This window comes from Tinamus guttatus, unplaced genomic scaffold (assembly GCF_059628265.1).
Source record: "Tinamus guttatus ecotype Peru unplaced genomic scaffold, ASM5962826v1 Tinamus_guttatus_pri_ptg000490l, whole genome shotgun sequence".
NCBI classification, from domain to species: domain Eukaryota; kingdom Metazoa; phylum Chordata; class Aves; order Tinamiformes; family Tinamidae; genus Tinamus; species Tinamus guttatus.
This window is the reverse complement of record NW_028289024.1, coordinates 14,527-34,044: the sequence shown is the minus strand read 5'-3', so window position 1 is coordinate 34,044 and position 19,518 is coordinate 14,527. Positions and strand designations below refer to the sequence as shown.

The 19,518-nt window shown below is 57.5% G+C and overlaps 1 protein-coding gene across 1 annotated transcript; it reads right to left on the bottom strand.

Moving 5' to 3' along the window:
• Positions 1–19: 19 nt before the first annotated feature.
• Positions 20–18,619, bottom strand: LOC148592877 (cerebral cavernous malformations 2 protein). Its single transcript, XM_088533272.1, has 10 exons — positions 18,529–18,619; positions 8,420–8,593; positions 7,754–7,837; positions 7,142–7,325; positions 6,441–6,577; positions 4,576–4,711; positions 3,904–3,961; positions 3,004–3,142; positions 1,611–1,749; positions 20–450 (listed from the first exon to the last, which is right to left on the bottom strand). The coding sequence occupies exons 1-10, from the start codon at positions 18,556–18,558 to the stop codon at positions 170–172; spliced, it is 1,362 nt and encodes a 453-aa protein (XP_088389398.1). The 5' UTR covers positions 18,559–18,619; the 3' UTR covers positions 20–169.
• Between the last annotated feature and the right edge of the window lie 899 nt (positions 18,620–19,518).

Here is a 19,518-nt window from a genome sequence, read left to right as displayed (position 1 = left end):
CCACGGGGGCCAGCGAAGCCCCTGGCGAGGACGGGAGCGTGAGGCCAGCCTGCTCCATCCCGGGAAAAACCCTCCTCCGGAACGGAGGTCGGGAAGACAGGCACAAAGACGAGTGTCCCTGCGGGAGGGTGGAAGGGAGAGGACGGAGCCTTCCTCCCCCTGCTCCCTCTCACGAGGAATCGCGGTCCATGCTGCAGCCCAGGGCCTCGATGTCGTTGCTGATGTGCGAGATCATGCGGTCCCACTCGTCCTCCTCCGAGGGCACGGACTGCTCGTCCGAGCTGCCGGCGGCGCCGTTGCCGTTGGTCGTGGAGTTGGAGGTCGTGCTCAGCGTCCGCCTGTACCTCCCAAAACTGTCTGTGATGATGCCCCGGCCGTCCTTGACGCCGATGGTCTCCAGGAAGTTCTCGAAGTGCTGGCTGTCCTTCTCGGGGATGAAGGGTCGCAGGCCTGGGCCAGGAGAGAGGACACGAGGAGAACGTGAGCACGGGGGTAACACCCGCTCTGCCGGTGCTGTAACGGGGACTTGTTGGGTTGTGGCAAGCTCTGGGGGGTGTTTCTGCTCTGAACCACTTCATCGTGGGCAGGAGGCCACCAGCAGCCTCGGTGTCAGCCCCCTCTGCGTCCCCAGAGGGGAAGGAGGTGGCTGGGGGTGACTTTTCACAGTGGTGCCACAGCCCAACCTTGCCCAGGGCCCGGATGGCCCCGTAGGGCTTTTGGGGACTTCATTGTGTGGTCTCATGTCACATTTGTGCTCCTGAGAAAGGCAGCCAAGCAGCTGAGGTGGGATCTCCAGGGCTCGCCTGCTGCTCCTCCCTCAATCCTATTGCTCAGCTTTGATCCTGTTACGGTAACAGCATCAGCCTGCGATTAAACTCCCCCAGGGCAACGGGCAGGGGGTTTGAGAGAACATCTGGCCCCTCTTCCCACCCCGGCATCTCACTCCAAGCCCCCGTGCTGCTGGCGCAGCCCTGAGGGCAGCAGGAACAGCTGGAAGCTGCCCTGAATCAAGGGGACCGGCAAGGTCAGCAGGATCAGCACCATGGAAGCAACTTCCAGCTTAAGAGAGCTAAGCCAAGCTGGAGGAAACAGCACCCAGCCCAGAGGATGCTTCCAGCAGCCGTGGGCTCGGCAGGCCGGCGGGTGACTTCTTGTTGCCTCTTTAACCTCTCTTTGAGGGGTTCAACCTGTTTTTCTTTGCAATTAGATGCAGGGCTGCAGGCAGCCCCCAGCTTTTCCTCCTGCGCTGAGGGACAGCGGGGAGGTGGCACCATGGAGGCCCTTGGTCAAGCATCTCGGCTCCCTCTGCAGTCCCTTGGGATGGATCCCAAGGGATGATTTGAGTTGCCTTAAGAGCAGGGGACTTGAGCTAGAGGGACTAAACTGCTCTTGGGAAGAGGGTGACTCCAAGGAGCCAGGAATTAAGGTCTTACCCCTTCCTTGGCTACATCTCAAGCCTAGGACACTGAGCAAGGGTAGTTGTCTTGATGAGATCAGTCAGCTGTCACTTAGTGAGATCTTAAATCCCAACCAGGGCTTGGGAACAGCCTGAGGCTGCTCCCGCCCTCTGGTTTGTTATCCGTGAGGAATCTCTGGCACCAGGAACTCACCTAAGAGCAGGAACTTCCTGCTGTCCCCATAGAGCTGCTTCAGGTTGATGCAGAACTCGTGGATCGAGGCCCCGTTGCGATACTCGTGCAGGAGCATTGCAAACTGCTGGATCTCTTGGGAAGAGAGTTTCGTTCGGAGCTGAGGAAGAGAAGAGCAGCACAAGTATCACTGACTTTTAGGAGTGGGTTTTCAGCCCTGAAAGTGGCAGGGGGAAGAGATGAGGGGAAACAGGTACAAGGCAGCTTAGTTTATTGCTATTTGACAAGGGTCAAGCGCAGCAGCTGCAGTAATCAACCAGCAGGATGGGCTGGTGGGATCCTCGACTGAGCTGGCAGCTTTCAAACAGGGCCTCTGCCTGTACTCCCAGCTTGTCCCCACCTCCCAAAGTGACAGATCCCAAACACCGTCTGTGCTGGGACGGGCCCTAACGCAGCGAGAGGGGATAACAGGGTGAGGGTGGCTATGCAGGTTCAGATCCCAGGGTGGCTCCGAGCAGAAGTGGTCAAGAAAGGATGAGATGCTACTGTTGTGTCACCTTATGCAAGTGGAGATGACAAACCCAGGTTGGCAGGACCCTTTGGAGATCATTTAGTCCAATCCCCCCGCACAAGCAGGGTCACCTAGAGCACGTGGCACAGGACTGTGTCCAAGTGGGACATCCAGTGCTCCCTGTGTGCCAGCACGGAGCGCAGCCTCTGCCTCCATGAGGGAACAGGGATGTTCCTTTTCAACCTCTCTCCTTATGTTTTCTACAGGAACTGAAGGAAAAATTTCTTGACAGTGAGGGTGCCAGAGCATTGGAACAGGCTGCCCAGAGAGGTTTTGGACTCTCCTTCTCTGGAGATCTTCATAGAATCATAGAATGCTTAGGGTTGGAAGGGACCTCTAGAGATCATCTAGTCCAACCCCCCTGCATACGCAGGGTCACCTAGAGCACGTGGCACAGGACTGCATCCAAGCGGGTTTTGAAGATCTCTAGAGAAGGAGACTCCACAGCCTCTCTGGGCAGCCTGTTCCAGTGCTCTGTCACCCTCACTGTTAAGAAATTTTTCCTTAAGTTCCTATGGAATTTTTGGTGTTTCAGTTTGTGGCCATTTCCTCTAGTCCTATCAGTGGCCACCACTGAAAAGAGACCATCACCGTCCTCTCCACTCCCTCCCTTGAGGTACTTATAGACACTGATTAGATCCCCTCTCAGCCTTCTCTTCTCCAAACCCACTTGGACGCAGCCCTGTGGCACGTGCTCTAGGTGACCCTGCATGTGCAGGGGTTGGACTAGATGATCTCTACAGGTCCCTTCCAGCCTTCAGCACTCTCTGATTCTATGAACCATCTCAGAACAGACCCATGTGTCCTGCCCTGGGCCGAGGTGCTGCCTCGAGGCCACCCTACCGTCATCATGTAGTCCTGGAGCAGCTCCGTGGCCGTGGTGCTGAGCTCGCTCTCGCTGATGGTTTTAACGTGCGGAGACTGTTGCGTGGAGAAAGACGAGGGGGAGCTGTCATCTACGTCCAGGCCTTCTGGAAAGGAGCTGAAAGGCAAAGAGAGGGTGAGATGAGATGGTCTCCTCCAGCAGCACTGTTGCTACTGCTGCCACTATGGTCTGGCTGCTGAAAACACTGCCCTTGACTGCAGCTTTACACAGAGCAAGGATTGAAACACAATTGGGGAGCTTTGCCCCTTCCTTAGTTCTCTGATTTGCTGGAAGTGAAGCCCTCTGTGGGAAAAGATTCCCTCAAATTGTTTCCTCTGGATTTGTGTGTGTGTGTGTGTGTACTGTGAGGAGGGATATTTCAAAATACTTTTACATTTGAAATGCTCAAGGACTTCAAGGGTCAGGTTTTTCAGTCCACAACTGTTTGGCATTTTTGCATTCACTCTGCTTCAGGAAAAAGATGTTTCCAGAGTAATGGGGTTTGGGAAAGAGGGTGAAATCAGTTCTCCAAACCCACCCCCGATTCCCCCATGGCAGACCAAATTTGTGCACGTTCCAACCCTGCTCCTGATGATGTGTGGAGCTGAACACAATATATATGAATATATAGGTGTGTATATATGGAAAACTGTGCCAACAGAACAATGCAGCAAAGGCTGCTGAGGAAGCAGGGCCTATAGTACCCGTGTGCAGGCACAAATAATGCTGTCAAATGCTTCGGGTGAGCTCATCAGAAGCTTTTCAATGTGCAGACCGCAGCAGTTCCTGCTCTAAAGCTGGCAGGGAGGCTGCATGGACAAGGTGTCACCCCCACCGTGCCAAGCTCTCACATTATACAGCGTTGGCTCTCAACTTACAAGCCACTCTCCTCTGCTTCGTAAGGTTCCTTAACGTCCACTTTTGTAGAGGAGTCATCTGCAAGGAAGATGTTGAAGACACAAGGGGTTGAGGGGCAGAAAGGCAGCGCTTTTCCCAGCCCGTGAGCCCCGTGCGTGCGGATTCCTGACTCAGCATTCATGTCTGGAACAAAACAAGGGACTGCGGGATGGGCTGAGCCGGCGGTGGAAGAGGGAGCAACACTGTGTCAGGGCTGGGGACGAAGAGACGCGGATCCACGCAGGACAAAGCTCCCCTTTGTAACTGCTCCCTTCCACGGGATGAATAGAGCAAGGGAAAGGCTCTGGAGCAAAAACACTGCCCTGCCACAGCTCGTGGCTCCAGGCTCACCACAGCCCTGCTGGGAAGCAGCTGGGAAAAGGGGCCTTTTCCCAAAGCTCTGCACGGCCTCGGGCTCTCCTGCCCCTCACTGGGGCAAGGCTCATGGAAAGGAAGGTCCCGTGTGGGGCCGGAGCTGACGGCACTGGAGGTGCAACACGGCCCATAGGGAATACGGAGCTGAGGAGGGGAAGCTGAAGGTCCATCCTGCCTGGATTCCCTTTTGGAGCGTGGCAGGAAGAGAGGCACCCGGTGCAGGTGGGACAGGAGAGGCCCAGGGAAGGAGCAGGGGAAGGGAAGGAGCGCGGACTCACCGCTGTGCAGGGACAGGTGCCGCGTCGGCGTGGACGCCCCGTCGAATATGGCCCGGTCTAAGAAGTCTATGGTGGACTCGGTGTAAACGATCTGGAAGACTTGGCTGAGAAGCGAGCAGAGCTCCTCTGCTGTCACCTGCGGGGACAGGAGATGAACGTGCAGGATGTCATGGTGGACGACAAGGTGACCATGAGGCAGCAGTGTGCCCTCGTGGCCAAGAAGGCCAATGGGATCCTGGGGTGCATTAAGAAGAGCGTCTCCAGCAGGTCGAGGGAGGGGATCCTGCCCCTCTACTCAGCCCTGGTGAGGCCACATCTGCAGTATTGTGTCCAGTTCTGGGCCCCACAGGACAAGAGGGATGTGGAGCTGCTGGAGAGAGGCCAGCGCAGGGCTACGAGGATGATCAGGGGCCTGGAACATCTGCCCTGTGAGGAGAGGCTGAGGGAGCTGGGCCTGTTCAGCTGGAGAAGAGAAGGCTGAGAGGGGACCTGAGCAGTGTCTAGAAGTACCTCAAGGGAGGCAGTGAGGAGGATGGGGCCGGCCTCTTTTCACTGGTGGCCACCGACAGAACTAGAGGGAACGGCCCCAAACTGAAACACCAAAAGTTCCACAGGAACTTAAGGAAAAATTTCTTGACAGTGAGGGTGCCAGAGCACTGGAACAGGCTGCCCAGAGAGGTTGTGGAGTCTCCTTCTCTGGGGATCTTCAAAACCCGCTTGGATGCCACCCTGTGCCACGTGCTCTAGGTGACCCTGCGTGTGCAGGGGGATTGGACTGGATGACCCTGCCAACCTTCAGCATTCCATGATTTTATGACCCCCTCGCTGCCCATCGCCCTTCCGCAATCCCCAGAAACATCCCAGCGCTCTTCCCCCACGCGGTCGGAGGCAGCAGGAGGCTCCGTCACCCTCACAATCAACTCACGACTATTAAATAACATCCAGGTTTTGTTTCCGTGCGCTGTCCTGCTCTCCTTCCTTGGTTCTGTTCCCTGGACATTCGTTCTGGCACAACCTACATCCCAAATAGCTGTGGGCACCCCAGAGAGTGCTAAAGATAAAAGACCTGAAAATGAGGAGCGTGAAACTCCACCCTCAAGGTAAAGGGCTCCTGCTGTGGAAATGGGAACAAACAGGCAGAGAGAAAAAATCCTGGCTCCTGGAGAATGCAGGTTTCGGGATCAGCACCAGGAGAGCACCTTAGCCAGCCCTACGTGGGAGAGGGGGAGTTGACTTCACTTCTGGACACTTCCAGCATGGGCATCCAAGCACTGGCCACCTCCTGAGCTCCCCCAAGAGCTGTCCCAGCAGTGCAGGGCTTGTCACCCACCCCAAGTCCTAGACCCTCCTTGTCACAACCAGGCCTATGTCTGCTCGTGAGAGAGGGGACACTTGGAGGGGGGACATCAGCACGTGCCAATTGTGGCCATGAGAGAGGCCAGCCTGGGGCTCCTGGTTCCCAGCATCCTAGAAGGGCTGGGGCTGGCAGGGCCCTCCAGGGACCCCCCAGTGCAGCCCCGGCTCCAGCAGGGACACCCAGAGCACGGGGCACCCGGGCGCATCCAGGCGGGTTGGAGATCTCCAGAGCAGGAGCCTCCACAGCCTCTCTGGGCAGCCTGTGCCAGGGCTCGGGCACCCTCACACCAAGGAAGTTCTTCCTCACACGGACATGGAGCTGCCTGGGGTTCAGCTTGTGCCGTTCCCCCTCGTCCTGACACCGAGAAGAATTTGGTCCATCTTCTCTAGTGCCAACCTAAGAGGTTGTGGCCACCTCGCTTGAAACCTCCCTGCGATCCCATTCAGGCATCAATTCCGGAGCGATTCTGGCAGCAACCTCACGGCAGGACGGCCAATTTGAGCCTTACTTTGTTCTCCGTAGCCAGGACCACCAAGCAACAAGCTTCGACGGGCACCACGCCGCTCTCGGACAGCGAGCCCGACGTCAGCGCCTTGGAGCTCTCGGCACACAGACTCTGGCTCGGGGAGATCCCGGGGTCCTGAGCTGAGAAACAGAGAATCCGTCACGGAAAGGGACGTCTTGCCCCGACCCCATCAAACCCCACAATTAAGAGGCTCTAATTTAGAGGAGGTTTCTGACAACTTTGGAAATCGCTGGCTTTATTTCCATGGCTTAGAGAGGCACAAAAACCCATAGGTGGAATTACAATCTTGCAAGCCGGCGACTCATTTATTCTCCAGCCTCTCCTTTGCTGTCACAGGGTTTTCTAATCCGATGAGTCTCTGTCATTATATCCCCTAAGCAGCTCAGCGTTCCCCAAACACTTGAGCCAAAAAAAAAAAAAAAAAAAAGACTCAATTTTAACACATGAAGAGCTGCTGCGGGCCAATTCCCAAGGCCTCTTCTTTAGTGGGGAGACCCTCAAACACTCTTCCTTGCTCCAGCTCCTCTCTGCAATCCAAGGGACTGGAGAGATGCCCGCAAGGCCCCGGGGTGTCATCACAGTTATTTCGTGTGGCTATTTAACACCCTGAAGGCCAAGGAGAGCAGGATGAGCTCTCATCAGCACAACCCCCAAGCATATGGCCCATGTTGGCCACAACCTACCTGTTTTCAGCACCACCAAGTGCGAGGAGTCGTCGCGGATGTAGGAGACGGACGCGATGTCGTGGATGGGCACCCGGAGGATGAGGTCTTCCCCATCCCTCCACACCAGCTTGATGTTGTAGGCGGACAGACTGATCACGGCGTCGTGCTCTGGAGTTAGCTGCCCCGGGAGCTGATGTGCCCTCTGAAACAAGGACATTTCCACTGAAACCTGAACTGCTTCTCCTCTGAAACAAGGACGTTTCCACCGAAACCTGAACTGTTTCTCCTCTGAAACGAGGACATTGCCGTTACAATCTGAACTGCTTCTCCTCTGGCAGCTGCTGGGTAACAGGGAGGAGGCCCCTCTTCCCAGAAGGAGGAGAATCTTCCTCTCCCACCTCTTCATCCAGCCATGTTGTGTTTGCTGGGGCTTCCTGATAATGGTAAATACCCACAACCGGCAGTTAAGCGATGAAGAGGAGGGGATGGGGGTGAAGGCAGCTCAGTGCAGCAGGGTCTCGAACCCCAGATGAAGGCAGCTCCCTGGGAAGCTCTTCCAGCTCTAAACCCCCCTCCCACAACTTGTCTCTGGCGATGCATTCCAGAGCTTCCCAAGGGCTGAGCACTCACCTTGGCGTTATCTATCAGCTGCAGGATCTCGGTGCGGCTGGAGGGATTCAGGTAGCCGGGGATGGATGTCAGTTGGCCTAAATACTGGGAAAGAAGACCCAAAAGTGTCACCAGGGGACACGCACACCGAGCAGGGCCCCAAACACGGGAGCTGTTGGATGAGGGAGCACCATGGACCCTGTGCAGAGGGCACTGCAGAGCGGCTGCTGCCTGAGCCCCTCTTTGGAGGCACGAGACAGCACCTCAGTATGGAAGATCTCTGCTTTTAAGGAGGTCTAACACCAGGGTATCCATCCATTCCCACTGCTACCGGGAGGGAGGTGCCAGAAACCCAGCATTCCCTTGGGATTAGGCCTGGGGGATCAGGGAGTGACTCGGAGCAGCGTCACTCCTACGGACTGCACCACAAAACGCTTTGCAGGAGCTAAAGCCACGAGGCCAGCGGTGGCAGGGAGGGACACAGAGGCGGCGGGGCCACCTTTCCCAGCCACACGAATTCCTCGTGGCTGTTGCTGCTCGCTCAGGAGACAGCAACGCCCTTAAGGCAATTTGGGATGCGATTTCAACGTCTTCAGCAGCAAAAAAACAGGGAAACTCTTTTGCAACGAATGCTGGAGCTGGACACCCCTGCGGGAAGGAAGGGGCAAAGGAGGAGGCAGGAGTTACCTTCACTTCCTTCTCAATGTAGTCGTTGAGCAGGACGTCGGGCTCGACGCGGTCGGGCAGGGCCACCACGACGGTGTGAAGGGGCCGCCGCTCCGTCACCTTCTCCTGGGCCTTCTTATCGCGGCCCTTCTCGCCCTTCAGGAAGACTCGTTTGAAGGGGGACACGATTCCCGGCTGCTGGCAGAGACGGAAAGGGGACGGTTAGGGGCGAGGGCTCCGCGGGACGCGCCACCACGCGCCCGTTTTAGGCTAATAACAGGGACTCCAGTGGAAACAGAGCCTCCGAGATGCTGTCTCCATGATGGGGTTGAGCGGGATGAGGGTTTTGCTCCTTACAGGCAGTGTAAAAGCAGAGCGAGCGACGAAACAGCAGTGAGAGGGCAAGAAACCCTGCAAGAACAGGTGAACAAATGCACTTTGTGTAGGGCAGCGCCTGGTCAATAAAGTTTGGAGCAATGATCGTGGCAATCGGATTTGGGAGGCTGGAAGTCTGCGCTGCAGAAGCTCCAGGGGGACCTGCAAATATCTCAGGCCGCAACAGTGGTGCCCAGGGGGGTGTTTGCAAAAACACCTGAGCCGCTGCTGCCCCGGGAGCTGGAGGTTGCAGGAGCTGCACACACGGATTCCCAGCTATAGAGGGAGCATCGGGCTGTCCTTGTCCCGCGGCTCCGCCTGGGAAGCGGCTGCGGAGGCCGGGATGCGCCACAGGCTCTGGCTTGGCCGGTGCCCACCAGGCGCCATCCCTACATATCCCTAGGGATCCCACAGCTCGAATGGGAGGCACAAAGGACCTTCTGCAGCATTCCAGATTCCCAGAAGGGCTGGGGCTGGCAGGGCCCTCCAGGGACCCCCCAGTGCAGCCCCGGCTCCAGCAGGGACACCCAGAGCACGGGGCACCCGGGCGCATCCAGGCGGGTTGGAGATCTCCAGAGCAGGAGCCTCCACAGCCTCTCTGGGCAGCCTGTGCCAGGGCTCGGGCACCCTCACACCAAGGAAGTTCTTCCTCACACGGACATGGAGCTGCCTGGGGTTCAGCCTGTGCCGTTCCCCCTGGTCCTGGCAGCGGCAGCACCGAGCAGAGCCTGGCCCCGTCCTCCCTGCATCCTCCCCTCGGTACTTGGACATATTGGCTTTGTTCCACTCCTCAGTTTAGACCAACACCAAAGACCTTCAGGACTGAGAGAGACCCAGGAGGGACGAGAATGGTTTGAAATACGAGCCTAAGAGCAGAAAATGGTACCGAAAAGCTACTGCTTTAACAGCATTCGCCAGCTCCCAGGCACCGCAAGGACGTCAGGGACAGCCCTGCCCTGGAAAACTTCCCTTCCACCCGTGTGTGCCAAAAATAGGCAGCTGGGAGGACAAAAGGGACAGAAGAAACAGCTACGTGATAGTGAACCTGTCCTTGCTGAGCAGCTCTGCTCTGCGGGTTTTGAAGACGGGGGTGAGAGATGGAGCTGCTGCCGTGTGCAATCCGGCCGGGGCCGGGATATGGATGCTCCAGATGATCTTGTGAGCAAGCAGCCAACCTTCCAGCCCCGCAGGAAAACTGCAGGTTCTCCTCCGAGCCCCGACGTGCCCGGATTCTGCAGTTTGGAAGGTCCGAATTGAGGATGGCGGCATGAGACGGCGATGAGGAAGAAGGACCCGGCGGCGCCCGTGCTCCTCCGCGCGGCTGCAGCGCCCGGACCTACCTCGTTCTCCATGGAAGGGCCCCGGGAGCGGAGCAGGAGCAGAGCCAACGGGTGCGGGTCCTCCGGGGGCTCCCCAGGGATGTCCCCAAGGGAAGGGGACGCCGCTAGGCAGCTTGCAGGGGCTCCTGAGCCCGCCCGGGCACGGCGACGAGCTGCAAAACCTGCGACAGCGCGGCCAGGAAGCGCGAGAACCGCAGCTTCCTCCTGTGACACTCGAGGCACCCAATAAAGCTGCGGGCAAGACGGCTCCGGAGAGGGGGGAAAGGAAAGGAGAAGCATGAACAGCCCTGCCGAGGAGGCCTCCTCCCTTTCCACCGTTTCAAAACGTTGTTTGAGGCCGGCTGAGCTTCCTAGTGCGCAGGGAGCTGTCCCAGGGCCTAAATTTCGAGGCTTTAAATTTGTTGTTCACATCCAAAAAGCGAAGGGACGTGCGGATGGGCAGGCTCTGCAAAGGGGTCGGGAGCTGCAGCCTTCCCAGGCCTGGTTACTGCCCCAGGGAAACCGTCCTGCGAAGAGGAGGCAGGAGGAGGAAGGGCAGCCCGAGCAGACGGGCGTGAGGCCTATCGGGGTGACGGAGCTGCAGGTACCTGTGGTCACCTCCATGGGTCAAGGTTTGGGAGCCGACTGGAGCCTGTTTGCTCCCACATTTCGTAGCACGGAGCTCGCACATGCGCCAAGATGTGGGCAGGGGCCTCCCGGGATTTGGGGAGAGCACCTGAGCTGAACCGCGGGAGCGGGATCTGCGGCACGAAGCAGAGGGAATAGGTCACTCCGGCTAAGAAGTCCTCATCTCCCCTCCAGACTGCAGCTGCTCCATGGATGAGGACCTGCTGGGATCCAGCACCCAAAGCCTGGAGCAGGTGCTGGATCCAAGGGGACACTCCGTGCAGCTCCTTCCACCTGAAGAGCTTTCCTGGAGAGAGCAAGCCCCTTCCAAGGAGCAGCAAGGGAAGATCCCAGGTGCTGGGAGCCGTCTCCGGCACACATTGCTTCTCCTGCACGAGATCTCGCCGCAATGTGAGATTTGTTCCGGAAGGAAGACACCGTCTCCCAGAACATCCTCGTGGGGAAGCGCGTCCCGAAGCACGGACTGGATGAGCGGACAGGGAGGTGGATTGAGGACTGGAGAAGAGCCTGGAGGGTGGTGACAAATGGGGCCAAGTCCCACTGGGGGCCTGTGGTGTCCCCAGGGGTCAGTCCTGGCCCGGGGCTCCTCATCTTGTTCATCAGTGACTTGGACGAGGGCACAGAGGGCACCCAGCAAGTCTGCAGGTGACACCAGGCTGGGAGGAGCGGCCGACGCTCCCGAGGGCTGCGCTGCCGTTCAGAGGGACCTGGACAGGAAGGAGAGTTGGGCACAGAGGAACCTCCTGAGGGTCAACAAGGACAAGGGCAGGGCCCTGCGCCTGGGCAGGAATAACCCCAGGGACCCGCACGGATTAGGGATTGCCCTGCTGGAAAGCAGCTCCGTGAGAGGGATTTGGGAGTCCTGGGTGACACCAAATCCCTGCTGGAGCAGGGGTTGGACTGGGTGATCCCTGGAGATCCCTTCCAGCCTCAACCCTTCTGGGATTCTGTGACGTGACCCTCCTCAAGGGCAGCCCCAGCCCTGCTCTCCCCAGCGAATCCGCCATCCGATCCCACCCCGCCAAGCACTGGGGATGATTAAATCCAAGCAATGCAGGAACACACAATTTTCCTAAAAAAAAAAAAAAAAAAAAAAGAGCTCGCACCAAAGTCCATTTAGAAAAAGAGCAGCCGTTGTGTCCCGCAATGCAGCAGCTGCAGGAGCCTCTTCCAGGACGCGGTTCCGCTCCGTGTTTCCACACCCGGAGCCGCTTTGCCCACTCAGCCGGGGCTCCGGCCACACGGACGGGATTTTCCTTTAAGGCCGGAGCAAAGGAATTTTCCCTGGCTATTTTTAGCAGGCCCTCGCTTCTCCTCCCGGAGAGATTCCTCCGGCTCAGCCCTCCGCCCACGGCTTTTTGGGATGCAGCGCCGGCACGGCCGGGTGGGAACGGGCACAGGCTCCTTGCTAAGCTGCCAGGAGAGGTTTCCACGGATCTGCCGAGCAGGCAGCGTGTGCTGGAGCAGCAGGCGGCATCGGGGCGGCTTCCTGCCGACTGCACTCCCTGCTTTCGGATTAGGACCTCCCAGCCACGGGCTTAGGATCCCGAACCCATGAAACTACAGCTCAGGGGTGCAATTTGATCCCGATTCCACAAATCCAAGTCTGTAGGATGAGGTAGGACTCAATCCACAGCTGTGGAACCCACATCCGCACTGCTTCTCCCGCTCCGCCGGGGCGGCCCCGGTACCACTTTGGCTTTTGATCCTTGGGGATATTTGCAGGAGAATGTGGCAAGAGCCGCTTATTTGCAGCCCTTCTGGAATCTGCCTTTGGAGCGAGCGCTGCTCCGCTTTCTTTCCACAAACGCCAAGGGGATGCTGCCAAAATGCAGAGCTCAGAGATGCCTGCGGAGCTGCCTGGATGCCTGAAAACAAGAAGAATCCTTAAAACCAGAGAGGGCCCAAGCGTCCGGGCGCAGGCGAGGCCAGTAGCTAGAGCCGCCATTCCCATTTTCCGCCTGGGAACAGGGAACACGCAGCTCCACGGTGAACAAACCCGAGCAGCAGCCACAGGAGGGCCTAAGCTCCCTTTGGAAGCCCATCTTCAAGCAGAACCATTTGAGTTGGTGCCTTTCAGAAAGATATTTCAATTCTTTGTGTGCTTAAAATAGAAACGAGAAGGGGAAGACCCAGATCTGAGGTCAGGTAGTTCCTCGCCGTCTCGAGATGGTTGTTTCACTGGGAAATAACTTTGAAGCGACTCGGGGTAGCATCAGCTAACAGGGTTTTGTCTCAGCTCGCAGGTGAGGAACCCCAGGAGGTTTCTGGGATAACATCCAGGTTGGTTTAGCACATTTGCTGCGACTCCAGCATTGAGAGATAGGAGCCCAAAGCCCCAGAGGAAGGGCCAACGTTGGCAGCACCTGTATCCATCTGTATCCACGTCTCCCCAGGGGCAGCACCACTCCAACCCTTCTCCTTCAGCTCCTGGTCCTGAGGGCAGCATCCCATCCCCACGAGGTCCTTCCCATCCCAGAGACCTCCCTCCTTTCCTGCCCTCCGCAAGCGCCGCTCTGCCAGGAGGGCCCACAGCTCGGGATGGCCGAGAGGGATTAGAGCAGGAAAGGTGGCTATTTCCTCTCTTTATTAGAGAAATTTTACTTGCCTAAGGTTACAAAAACAAGCAGAGGCCTCAAAGCTGCCACAACATCACCAGCACCCAGTGGCACTAAGTGGCTTTTCCATGTTTGTTCTCCAACTTGGTGACTTAAAGCCCCTTTAGCAAACTTAGACTACGCAGACACAGGGAGGATCTCGAGTTGGGCTTATGGTTCCGTAAATACAACTGGAATATTCCAGGAAACAGAAAGGCCTGTTGAAAGGCTGGTGGCTAAGGCTGTGCTGAGCAACTTCGCTTCATCTCTGCTTAAGTGCTTTGGGGGAAAACTGTGTTTTTAAGCATAAATGACACTCCAGAGGCACCCGAGGTCCCGGCTGACAGGCTGTGCATTGCCCCCGCTCTAAGCCAGGCACTTAAGGATATTTATTTACTTAAAGCTTTGCCAAGACTTGGAGAAAGCAGCGATTTAAGGATGGTTTTGCCCTTGGCCTTCCTGCACAGAGGGCAGGAGCTCTCTGGTTACACCCCGGCCTGCAAACGGGGCCGCTGCTCTTCGACCTCGGCACGTCGCAGGCTCCAGCCCGGCAGCAATCGCAGCCCTTTCTCTGCTTGCCTTAAACCTTGCACTTTCTGTCACCGTTTTCCTGCCAAAGGTCACTTATTGCAGAGGTTTTTGCAGCTCGCCGCGCTGTAAATGCACAGCTTAACCCTGAGATGGCAGCTGAAGTGCACTGAGGGCCCTCTGGGCAGCGGGGAAGGATGCACACCAATAAATTAGTTTGGATAAGCTGTATTTTGAGATAAAGAGTGCAAAACAAGCTGAAAATCCACGTTAGCCTCCACGTTATCAGCACAGCTCCATAACTGGGATGACCAAGTGCTCCAAGGTACCACACTGAAGGCTCTCTGCATGATTTTGCTGTCCCAAGTGGGTTGTAGGTTCAGATTCCCTTTTTGGCACTTATTGAACCGCTCCGGAGCCCTGTTGCCCTTGGAAGCTCCATTTCTTGGTGTATTTTCAGCATGTTCCAGGGGCTGAGCCTGAGCTGAAAGCTTTAAAAGTGAAGCTGGAGGTTTCCGAAGTTTCGGGCAACACTAACCTGGCTGCACTGTCCCTCTCTGCACAGCAACAACCCATGTTTCCAAAAAGCAAAGGAGCTCCCTGGTTGTCACCCCATGCGAGGGAGCCTCACGTCCCTCAAACACAGCAGGAGATGGGAGCAAGAGACCCTGTCCCACATAAACTGGTCACAAAGGGAAGCCACCCATGGGCAACCAGGACAAAGCAAGTGTGAGCAACCCAGATACCACCTTTACTTACTGAGTCCAAGATGCTGAAGATGGGAACTGGTCCTGTTTATTTTCACGGCTCTGAAGCTTTAACCCTGGCCAAGCGACCCCTCTCACCCCCTCTTTTGCAGGGGGAAGCAAATACAAAATAAAAATACATACCAGCAAGCATTTGAAGGTGGAATGGTTAATGCACAGCCTGTGATTACACAGGTCATGGCAAGCTGAGGAGTGTTTCCCAAGGCAGAATCTGCAGCTGGAAGTCAGGATTCTGCTCCAACACAGAGCTTCATCTTCCCCCTCCACAGCAGGTGACACTTTGGTGAACTTGCCTCTAGCCACAGCTGTTCCTCATATCCTGGTGCTAAGCCCATGGCAGGGAGCAGGAGAGCAGAGGAACATGCTGGAGACATTCCTGCAGTGCCAAAGCTGGTCAGGTTTGGGAAAAAAGCCCCCTTTTTTTTTTTCCATCTGGGAGGGACAGAGCTCCCAGGAACCTGCGCACAAATTCCCACAGGACAACATTCACCTGCCATCCAGAAGAGGACCACAGGCAGGAGCAACATCTGCTGAGGACATCAAGTGCACAAGGGTAGGGAGAAGACAAGAGCATCAACATGGCAGGAGAGCCCTGTGCAGGAAACCCACTGCAGAGGGGTTGCTAGAGCTGTCACTACAGCTGGCTCCAACTGTCACCACATCCGAGTCGGACACAGGAGCCAACTGACTCCTGCCCCTTCCCTCCAGAGCTCTCGCTAGCCACATTTTGCCCCCATGTCCCCAGCTCTGCATGCCAAGCTTATAACCAAAGGGACCCACCGTCACTGAGACTCTGCTCGCTTTTTCCTCCCTCCTTTAAGGGATTTTTGGCTTCTTCACAGGCAGGAGGAAGCCCTGCGAGCACAAGAGGCTCCCCGTTCTGCCGGATCGCAGCCAAGAGCAGCAAATACAGGATGGTCCTGCTGAGCTCCGTGCCCGGAGCTAGTCAAGAGCAAGCAGTTCAAAGGAGAGCAGCTGCTCAAGATCCCGTTTTCTGGGTATTCCAGCTTCCCTACGAGCCTTAGATCATGAGGTTGATAGACACTCAGAGCCTGAAAAGGCCATTTCCCAACCCAGAGGCAGGGTGGGGGATGCCAAGCTCACTCTTCACTGAAATTCTGAGCACAGATTTGCTGCGAGATTAGCGAAATGCCGAGCAGCCCTTGGGGTTTTCCCAAGGAATCCAAACGAGCCGAGCCGGCAACAGGACTTGTCACTGCCACTTCTAAACTCACACAGAACAAGCCATGGAAATCAAGAGGTCTTCAAAGAGCCTCATTAAGCATCTCTAGCTGCTGGCACCTACAGGAGCCTCCCATCAAGCAGGGAAGATCAAACACAGGAGGATTTTTGTGCTGACAAGCACCAAAGTCCTGCCTGAAGTGGCCAAGCTTCAAGGTGAGCAGTGTTCCAGCTGCAGGACAACACCGGAGGCTCCGCTCTGAGCCCATCCGGACCAATTCCTTATTTTGGATAACACCTAGCAGCCTTGAAAGCTTGGGATTTGATCACAGCCACCGCTTCAAGTCTTGGAAGAGGAAGGAGCAACCACCACAACTCGGGGCTCACAGGAAGGTTCTGCACGTGCTTTGCTTTGGCTGAAGTGCTGCAAAATGAGAACAAGCCCTCCGGACTCGAATCCACATCTAATGCCCAATGTGGGTGCTTTCATTAGCCTAAAAACACTCGAGTGAGCTAAAAATAAGGATGCTGCATTCAAGTGGGTTAATTCTCCCAGTAAAGTCAAGGAATAACCATTTCTACAGAAACATAGTCTCAGAGCTGCTGCTTCAAAGAGTAAGGCTCAAACCTTGGTATTTTCTGTGCCTAGGGAAATGGGCAGCACAACAAGCAGTTGGACTCAAGGGATTTGGCTCCTCTGATTCCCTTGGGAAGGTCCTCAGCTTCACATTCCCCTCTGCACACCCCACACAAGCCAAAAGCACAACCTTCTGCTGGGTTCCAGAGCCTCAACAGAAGAGGCAGCAGGACCTAGGAAAGAGAATCCCACTCTGCAGACCAAGGTATTTAGATATCAGGGCTCACCAAGAAGCCTATCCCCTTCCACCCTTCCCAAGAAGGGTAACATTAGGAGCAGACATCCTAGATGGAGTCCCCAAGTTCTCAAGCTCCAAATAGATCCCATCGGCACAATTGGCTGCAGTAAGTGCCAAAGAAAACTAGGCAAAACAGCCAGAATTCAGCATGGAGAGACTCCAGGAACATCGTGCAGCACCAAAGACTCCATCCTAGGGTGAAGCCCAATCTGTCAGCTGCAGCCACATGTCCCTGTAGCCCCTAGGTCTTCGGGAATACCTTGTCCACAAGGATCCCTCCTGGGCTCAGCAGGGCAGGAGACCGGAACACGCTGGAGCAGTTTAGGGAAAAAGTGGGGGGAAATCAGGGACAGACAAATAATCTATTAATTAATCTAAATAAACTAATTATGGGGTGTGAAGGAGCCAGACACTTCTCAGTGGTGTCCAGGGAAAGGCCAAAGGCAATGGGACAAACCCAAAATACACAAAACTCACAGCAAAAGTTTATGTTCCAACTGAAGGAGATCCAGCAGATGTCCAGAGGGGCTGGGAAGTCTCCATCCAAGCAGATATTCAAAGCGAGTGGAAAGAGCAGGCTGGAAACAGGAGGTTTGGCCTAGATGACCTCCGCGCCAACCCCGGCCACTCCAGGTCTGCAAATCTATGACCACAGCAGCAGGTTTTCTGTCCTAAAAGCCCCTGCACTGCAGCACAGACACCTCTTTTTCCAGTTGTTTTTACCCTCTGTTTGCTCACACCTAAATACTCACACCTTTCCCCACTCCAAGTTTCCCTAAATGCAGTTTACATCAATGGGGACAACACAGCTCTCAATCAGGGCGACCGCACAAGCGGACAGCATCATTTCGTAAGGAAAATAAATAAAAGCCCTAACAGCAGAAGGCTATTTTTCAAGAGAAACAGATTATTCCACTTCTGAAGATCAACAAATCTTGATTACACCCTTTTATTGACCAGCACTTACAGCCCCTGCCTGGTGCAGCAACAGGCACTGACTTGTAGCTGCTCTCACCCCGGTTCTCAAGTCACCCCGCAAGCACCTGAGGCCTCAACGGGCACGTCCAGATTTGCTGCTTTTTGAGGAAAACGCTTTGCCTCGAGGGAATGCTACCCATGCCCAGCCTGCTGCGCAAAGCCAGGTCACTTCTCGTCCCAACGGCACCATTGGTGTGGTGACACAGCCCGCAGGTCACTAGATGTGTCACAGCCCTCTGGATTTGCCCTTTACCGATGCGATCTAAGCTTCTTTCCCAGACAGAGCATTGAGAAAAGCCTTCAGGATTCGGTTCTGTGGTAACAACGTGGGGTAGATCAGGAAGAAGAGGGACAGAACCGAGAGTTTTATGAGTATTCGCAGGGCTGCGAATCCCAGCGCTTCAGCGGGAGGCTCTGCTGCCACCTTCTGAGAGGAGAGTTACTGCAGGTGTCCCCAAGCAGAGGGGACTAAAAATAGCCGGTTCCCCCACACTTATGTCACCACCAGAGCGGGCGAAGGGCTGATTCCTCACGGAGAGCGACAGGCTCAGGCAGCGCAGAGAGGCGGCAGCCGGGCCTCAGCCTGTAGCGGGAGCTTCGCCTCACGGTTACGCACGACAAGAGGGCGCAAAAAGAGAGGCTCGAAGAGGAGAAGCTGAAGTCAGGAGAAGCAAGGCGGAGGGGACGGCAGCGCCGCCGGCCCCGTTCGGGGCGGCTCGTCGCGAACGCACGGTGCCTCGCGGCGTGCACCGGGCGGGACGGCACAACCCTGCGGGGCTGCCACCCGCGAAAGCGCCGTCGGCGGCCCCGGGAGCAGCCCCGGGGCAGAAACCCACCCCCTCCCGCCCCCGCCGCTCTCACCTTCTTGCCTTTCTTGCCCTCCTCCTCCATGTCTCAGGCAGCGGCGCTCCCGGCCCCCTCGGAGCATCCCCGCAGCGGCGGCGGTGGCCGCGGCCCGGGGGTGGTGGCGGCGGCTCCGCTCCCGGCCCGGGGTTGGCGGCAGCGGCGGCTCCGCTCCCGCTCCTGGCCCGGGGGTGGCGGCGGCTCCTCTCCCAGCCCGGGGGTGCTGGCGGCCCCGCTCCCGCTCGCGGCCCGGGGGTGACGACGGCTCCACTCCCAGCCTAGGGGTGGTGGCGGCGGCCCCGCTCCCGTTAGCGTCCCGGGGGTGCCGGCGGCCCCGCTCCCGTTCGCGGCCCGCGCGAAGCCGCCTCAGCGGCGCCCGCAACTTTTCAATCCTGCCGCCATCTTGGGCGGCGGCTTCCCGGCGTGCCCCGCGCGCCGCCCGGAGGACTGACCTCAGTCCTCCGCGGGCGGGGCCGCAGCGGAGGGGGCGCGACACGGCACATGCGCAGCCGCGAAGCCCGACCCGCGCCACGCCCCCAATGCGGAGCCCCCGCCCATCGCGACCCACCCCCGCCCCCTCATGTCGGCCCCGCCCATCTCGGAGTTGTCCCCGCCCCCTCTCGTCGGCCCCGCCCAGCTGACTCCCCCGCCCTGTCCTCTTCCCCTCTGTGCGCACTGCGCATGCGCCTGCCCCGCCCTCGGGCTGCGCTGCCACCGCCCGCCAGGTGGCTCCGCCTCCCGGGAGGGAACGCGCTGACGTCACGCGCCGCCGAGCCTCCGCCTACAGCCATGGCGGCGATGGCGGCAGGTAGGGCGGCAGCGGTGGCGTGGTAACATCCGCCGCCATCGGCGGCCGGGGCTGCTCCCGGGGGCCGGGGATGCCTCTGGGCGGCAGCGCCGAGGCTGTGCGGTCGGATGGCGGCGGTATGGGCGGCGGCGCTGCCCCGATGGCGCGGCGGGGAGGCGCCGCGGCCGCGAGGCGCCGCCTGGCGCGGTGCACGCTGGGAG

Coding starts and splice junctions, on each gene's coding strand:
- LOC148592877 (XM_088533272.1), bottom strand. CDS start 18,558: ATGGAGGAGGAGGGCAAGAAAGGCAAGAAG. Junction 7,838..8,419: donor ACATTGAGAAGGAAGTGAAG/GTAACTCCTGCC, acceptor CTTCTTTCCCAG/TATTTAGGCCAACTGACATC. Junction 451..1,610: donor CAGGAAGTTCCTGCTCTTAG/GTGAGTTCCTGG, acceptor CTCCTGGCCCAG/GCCTGCGACCCTTCATCCCC.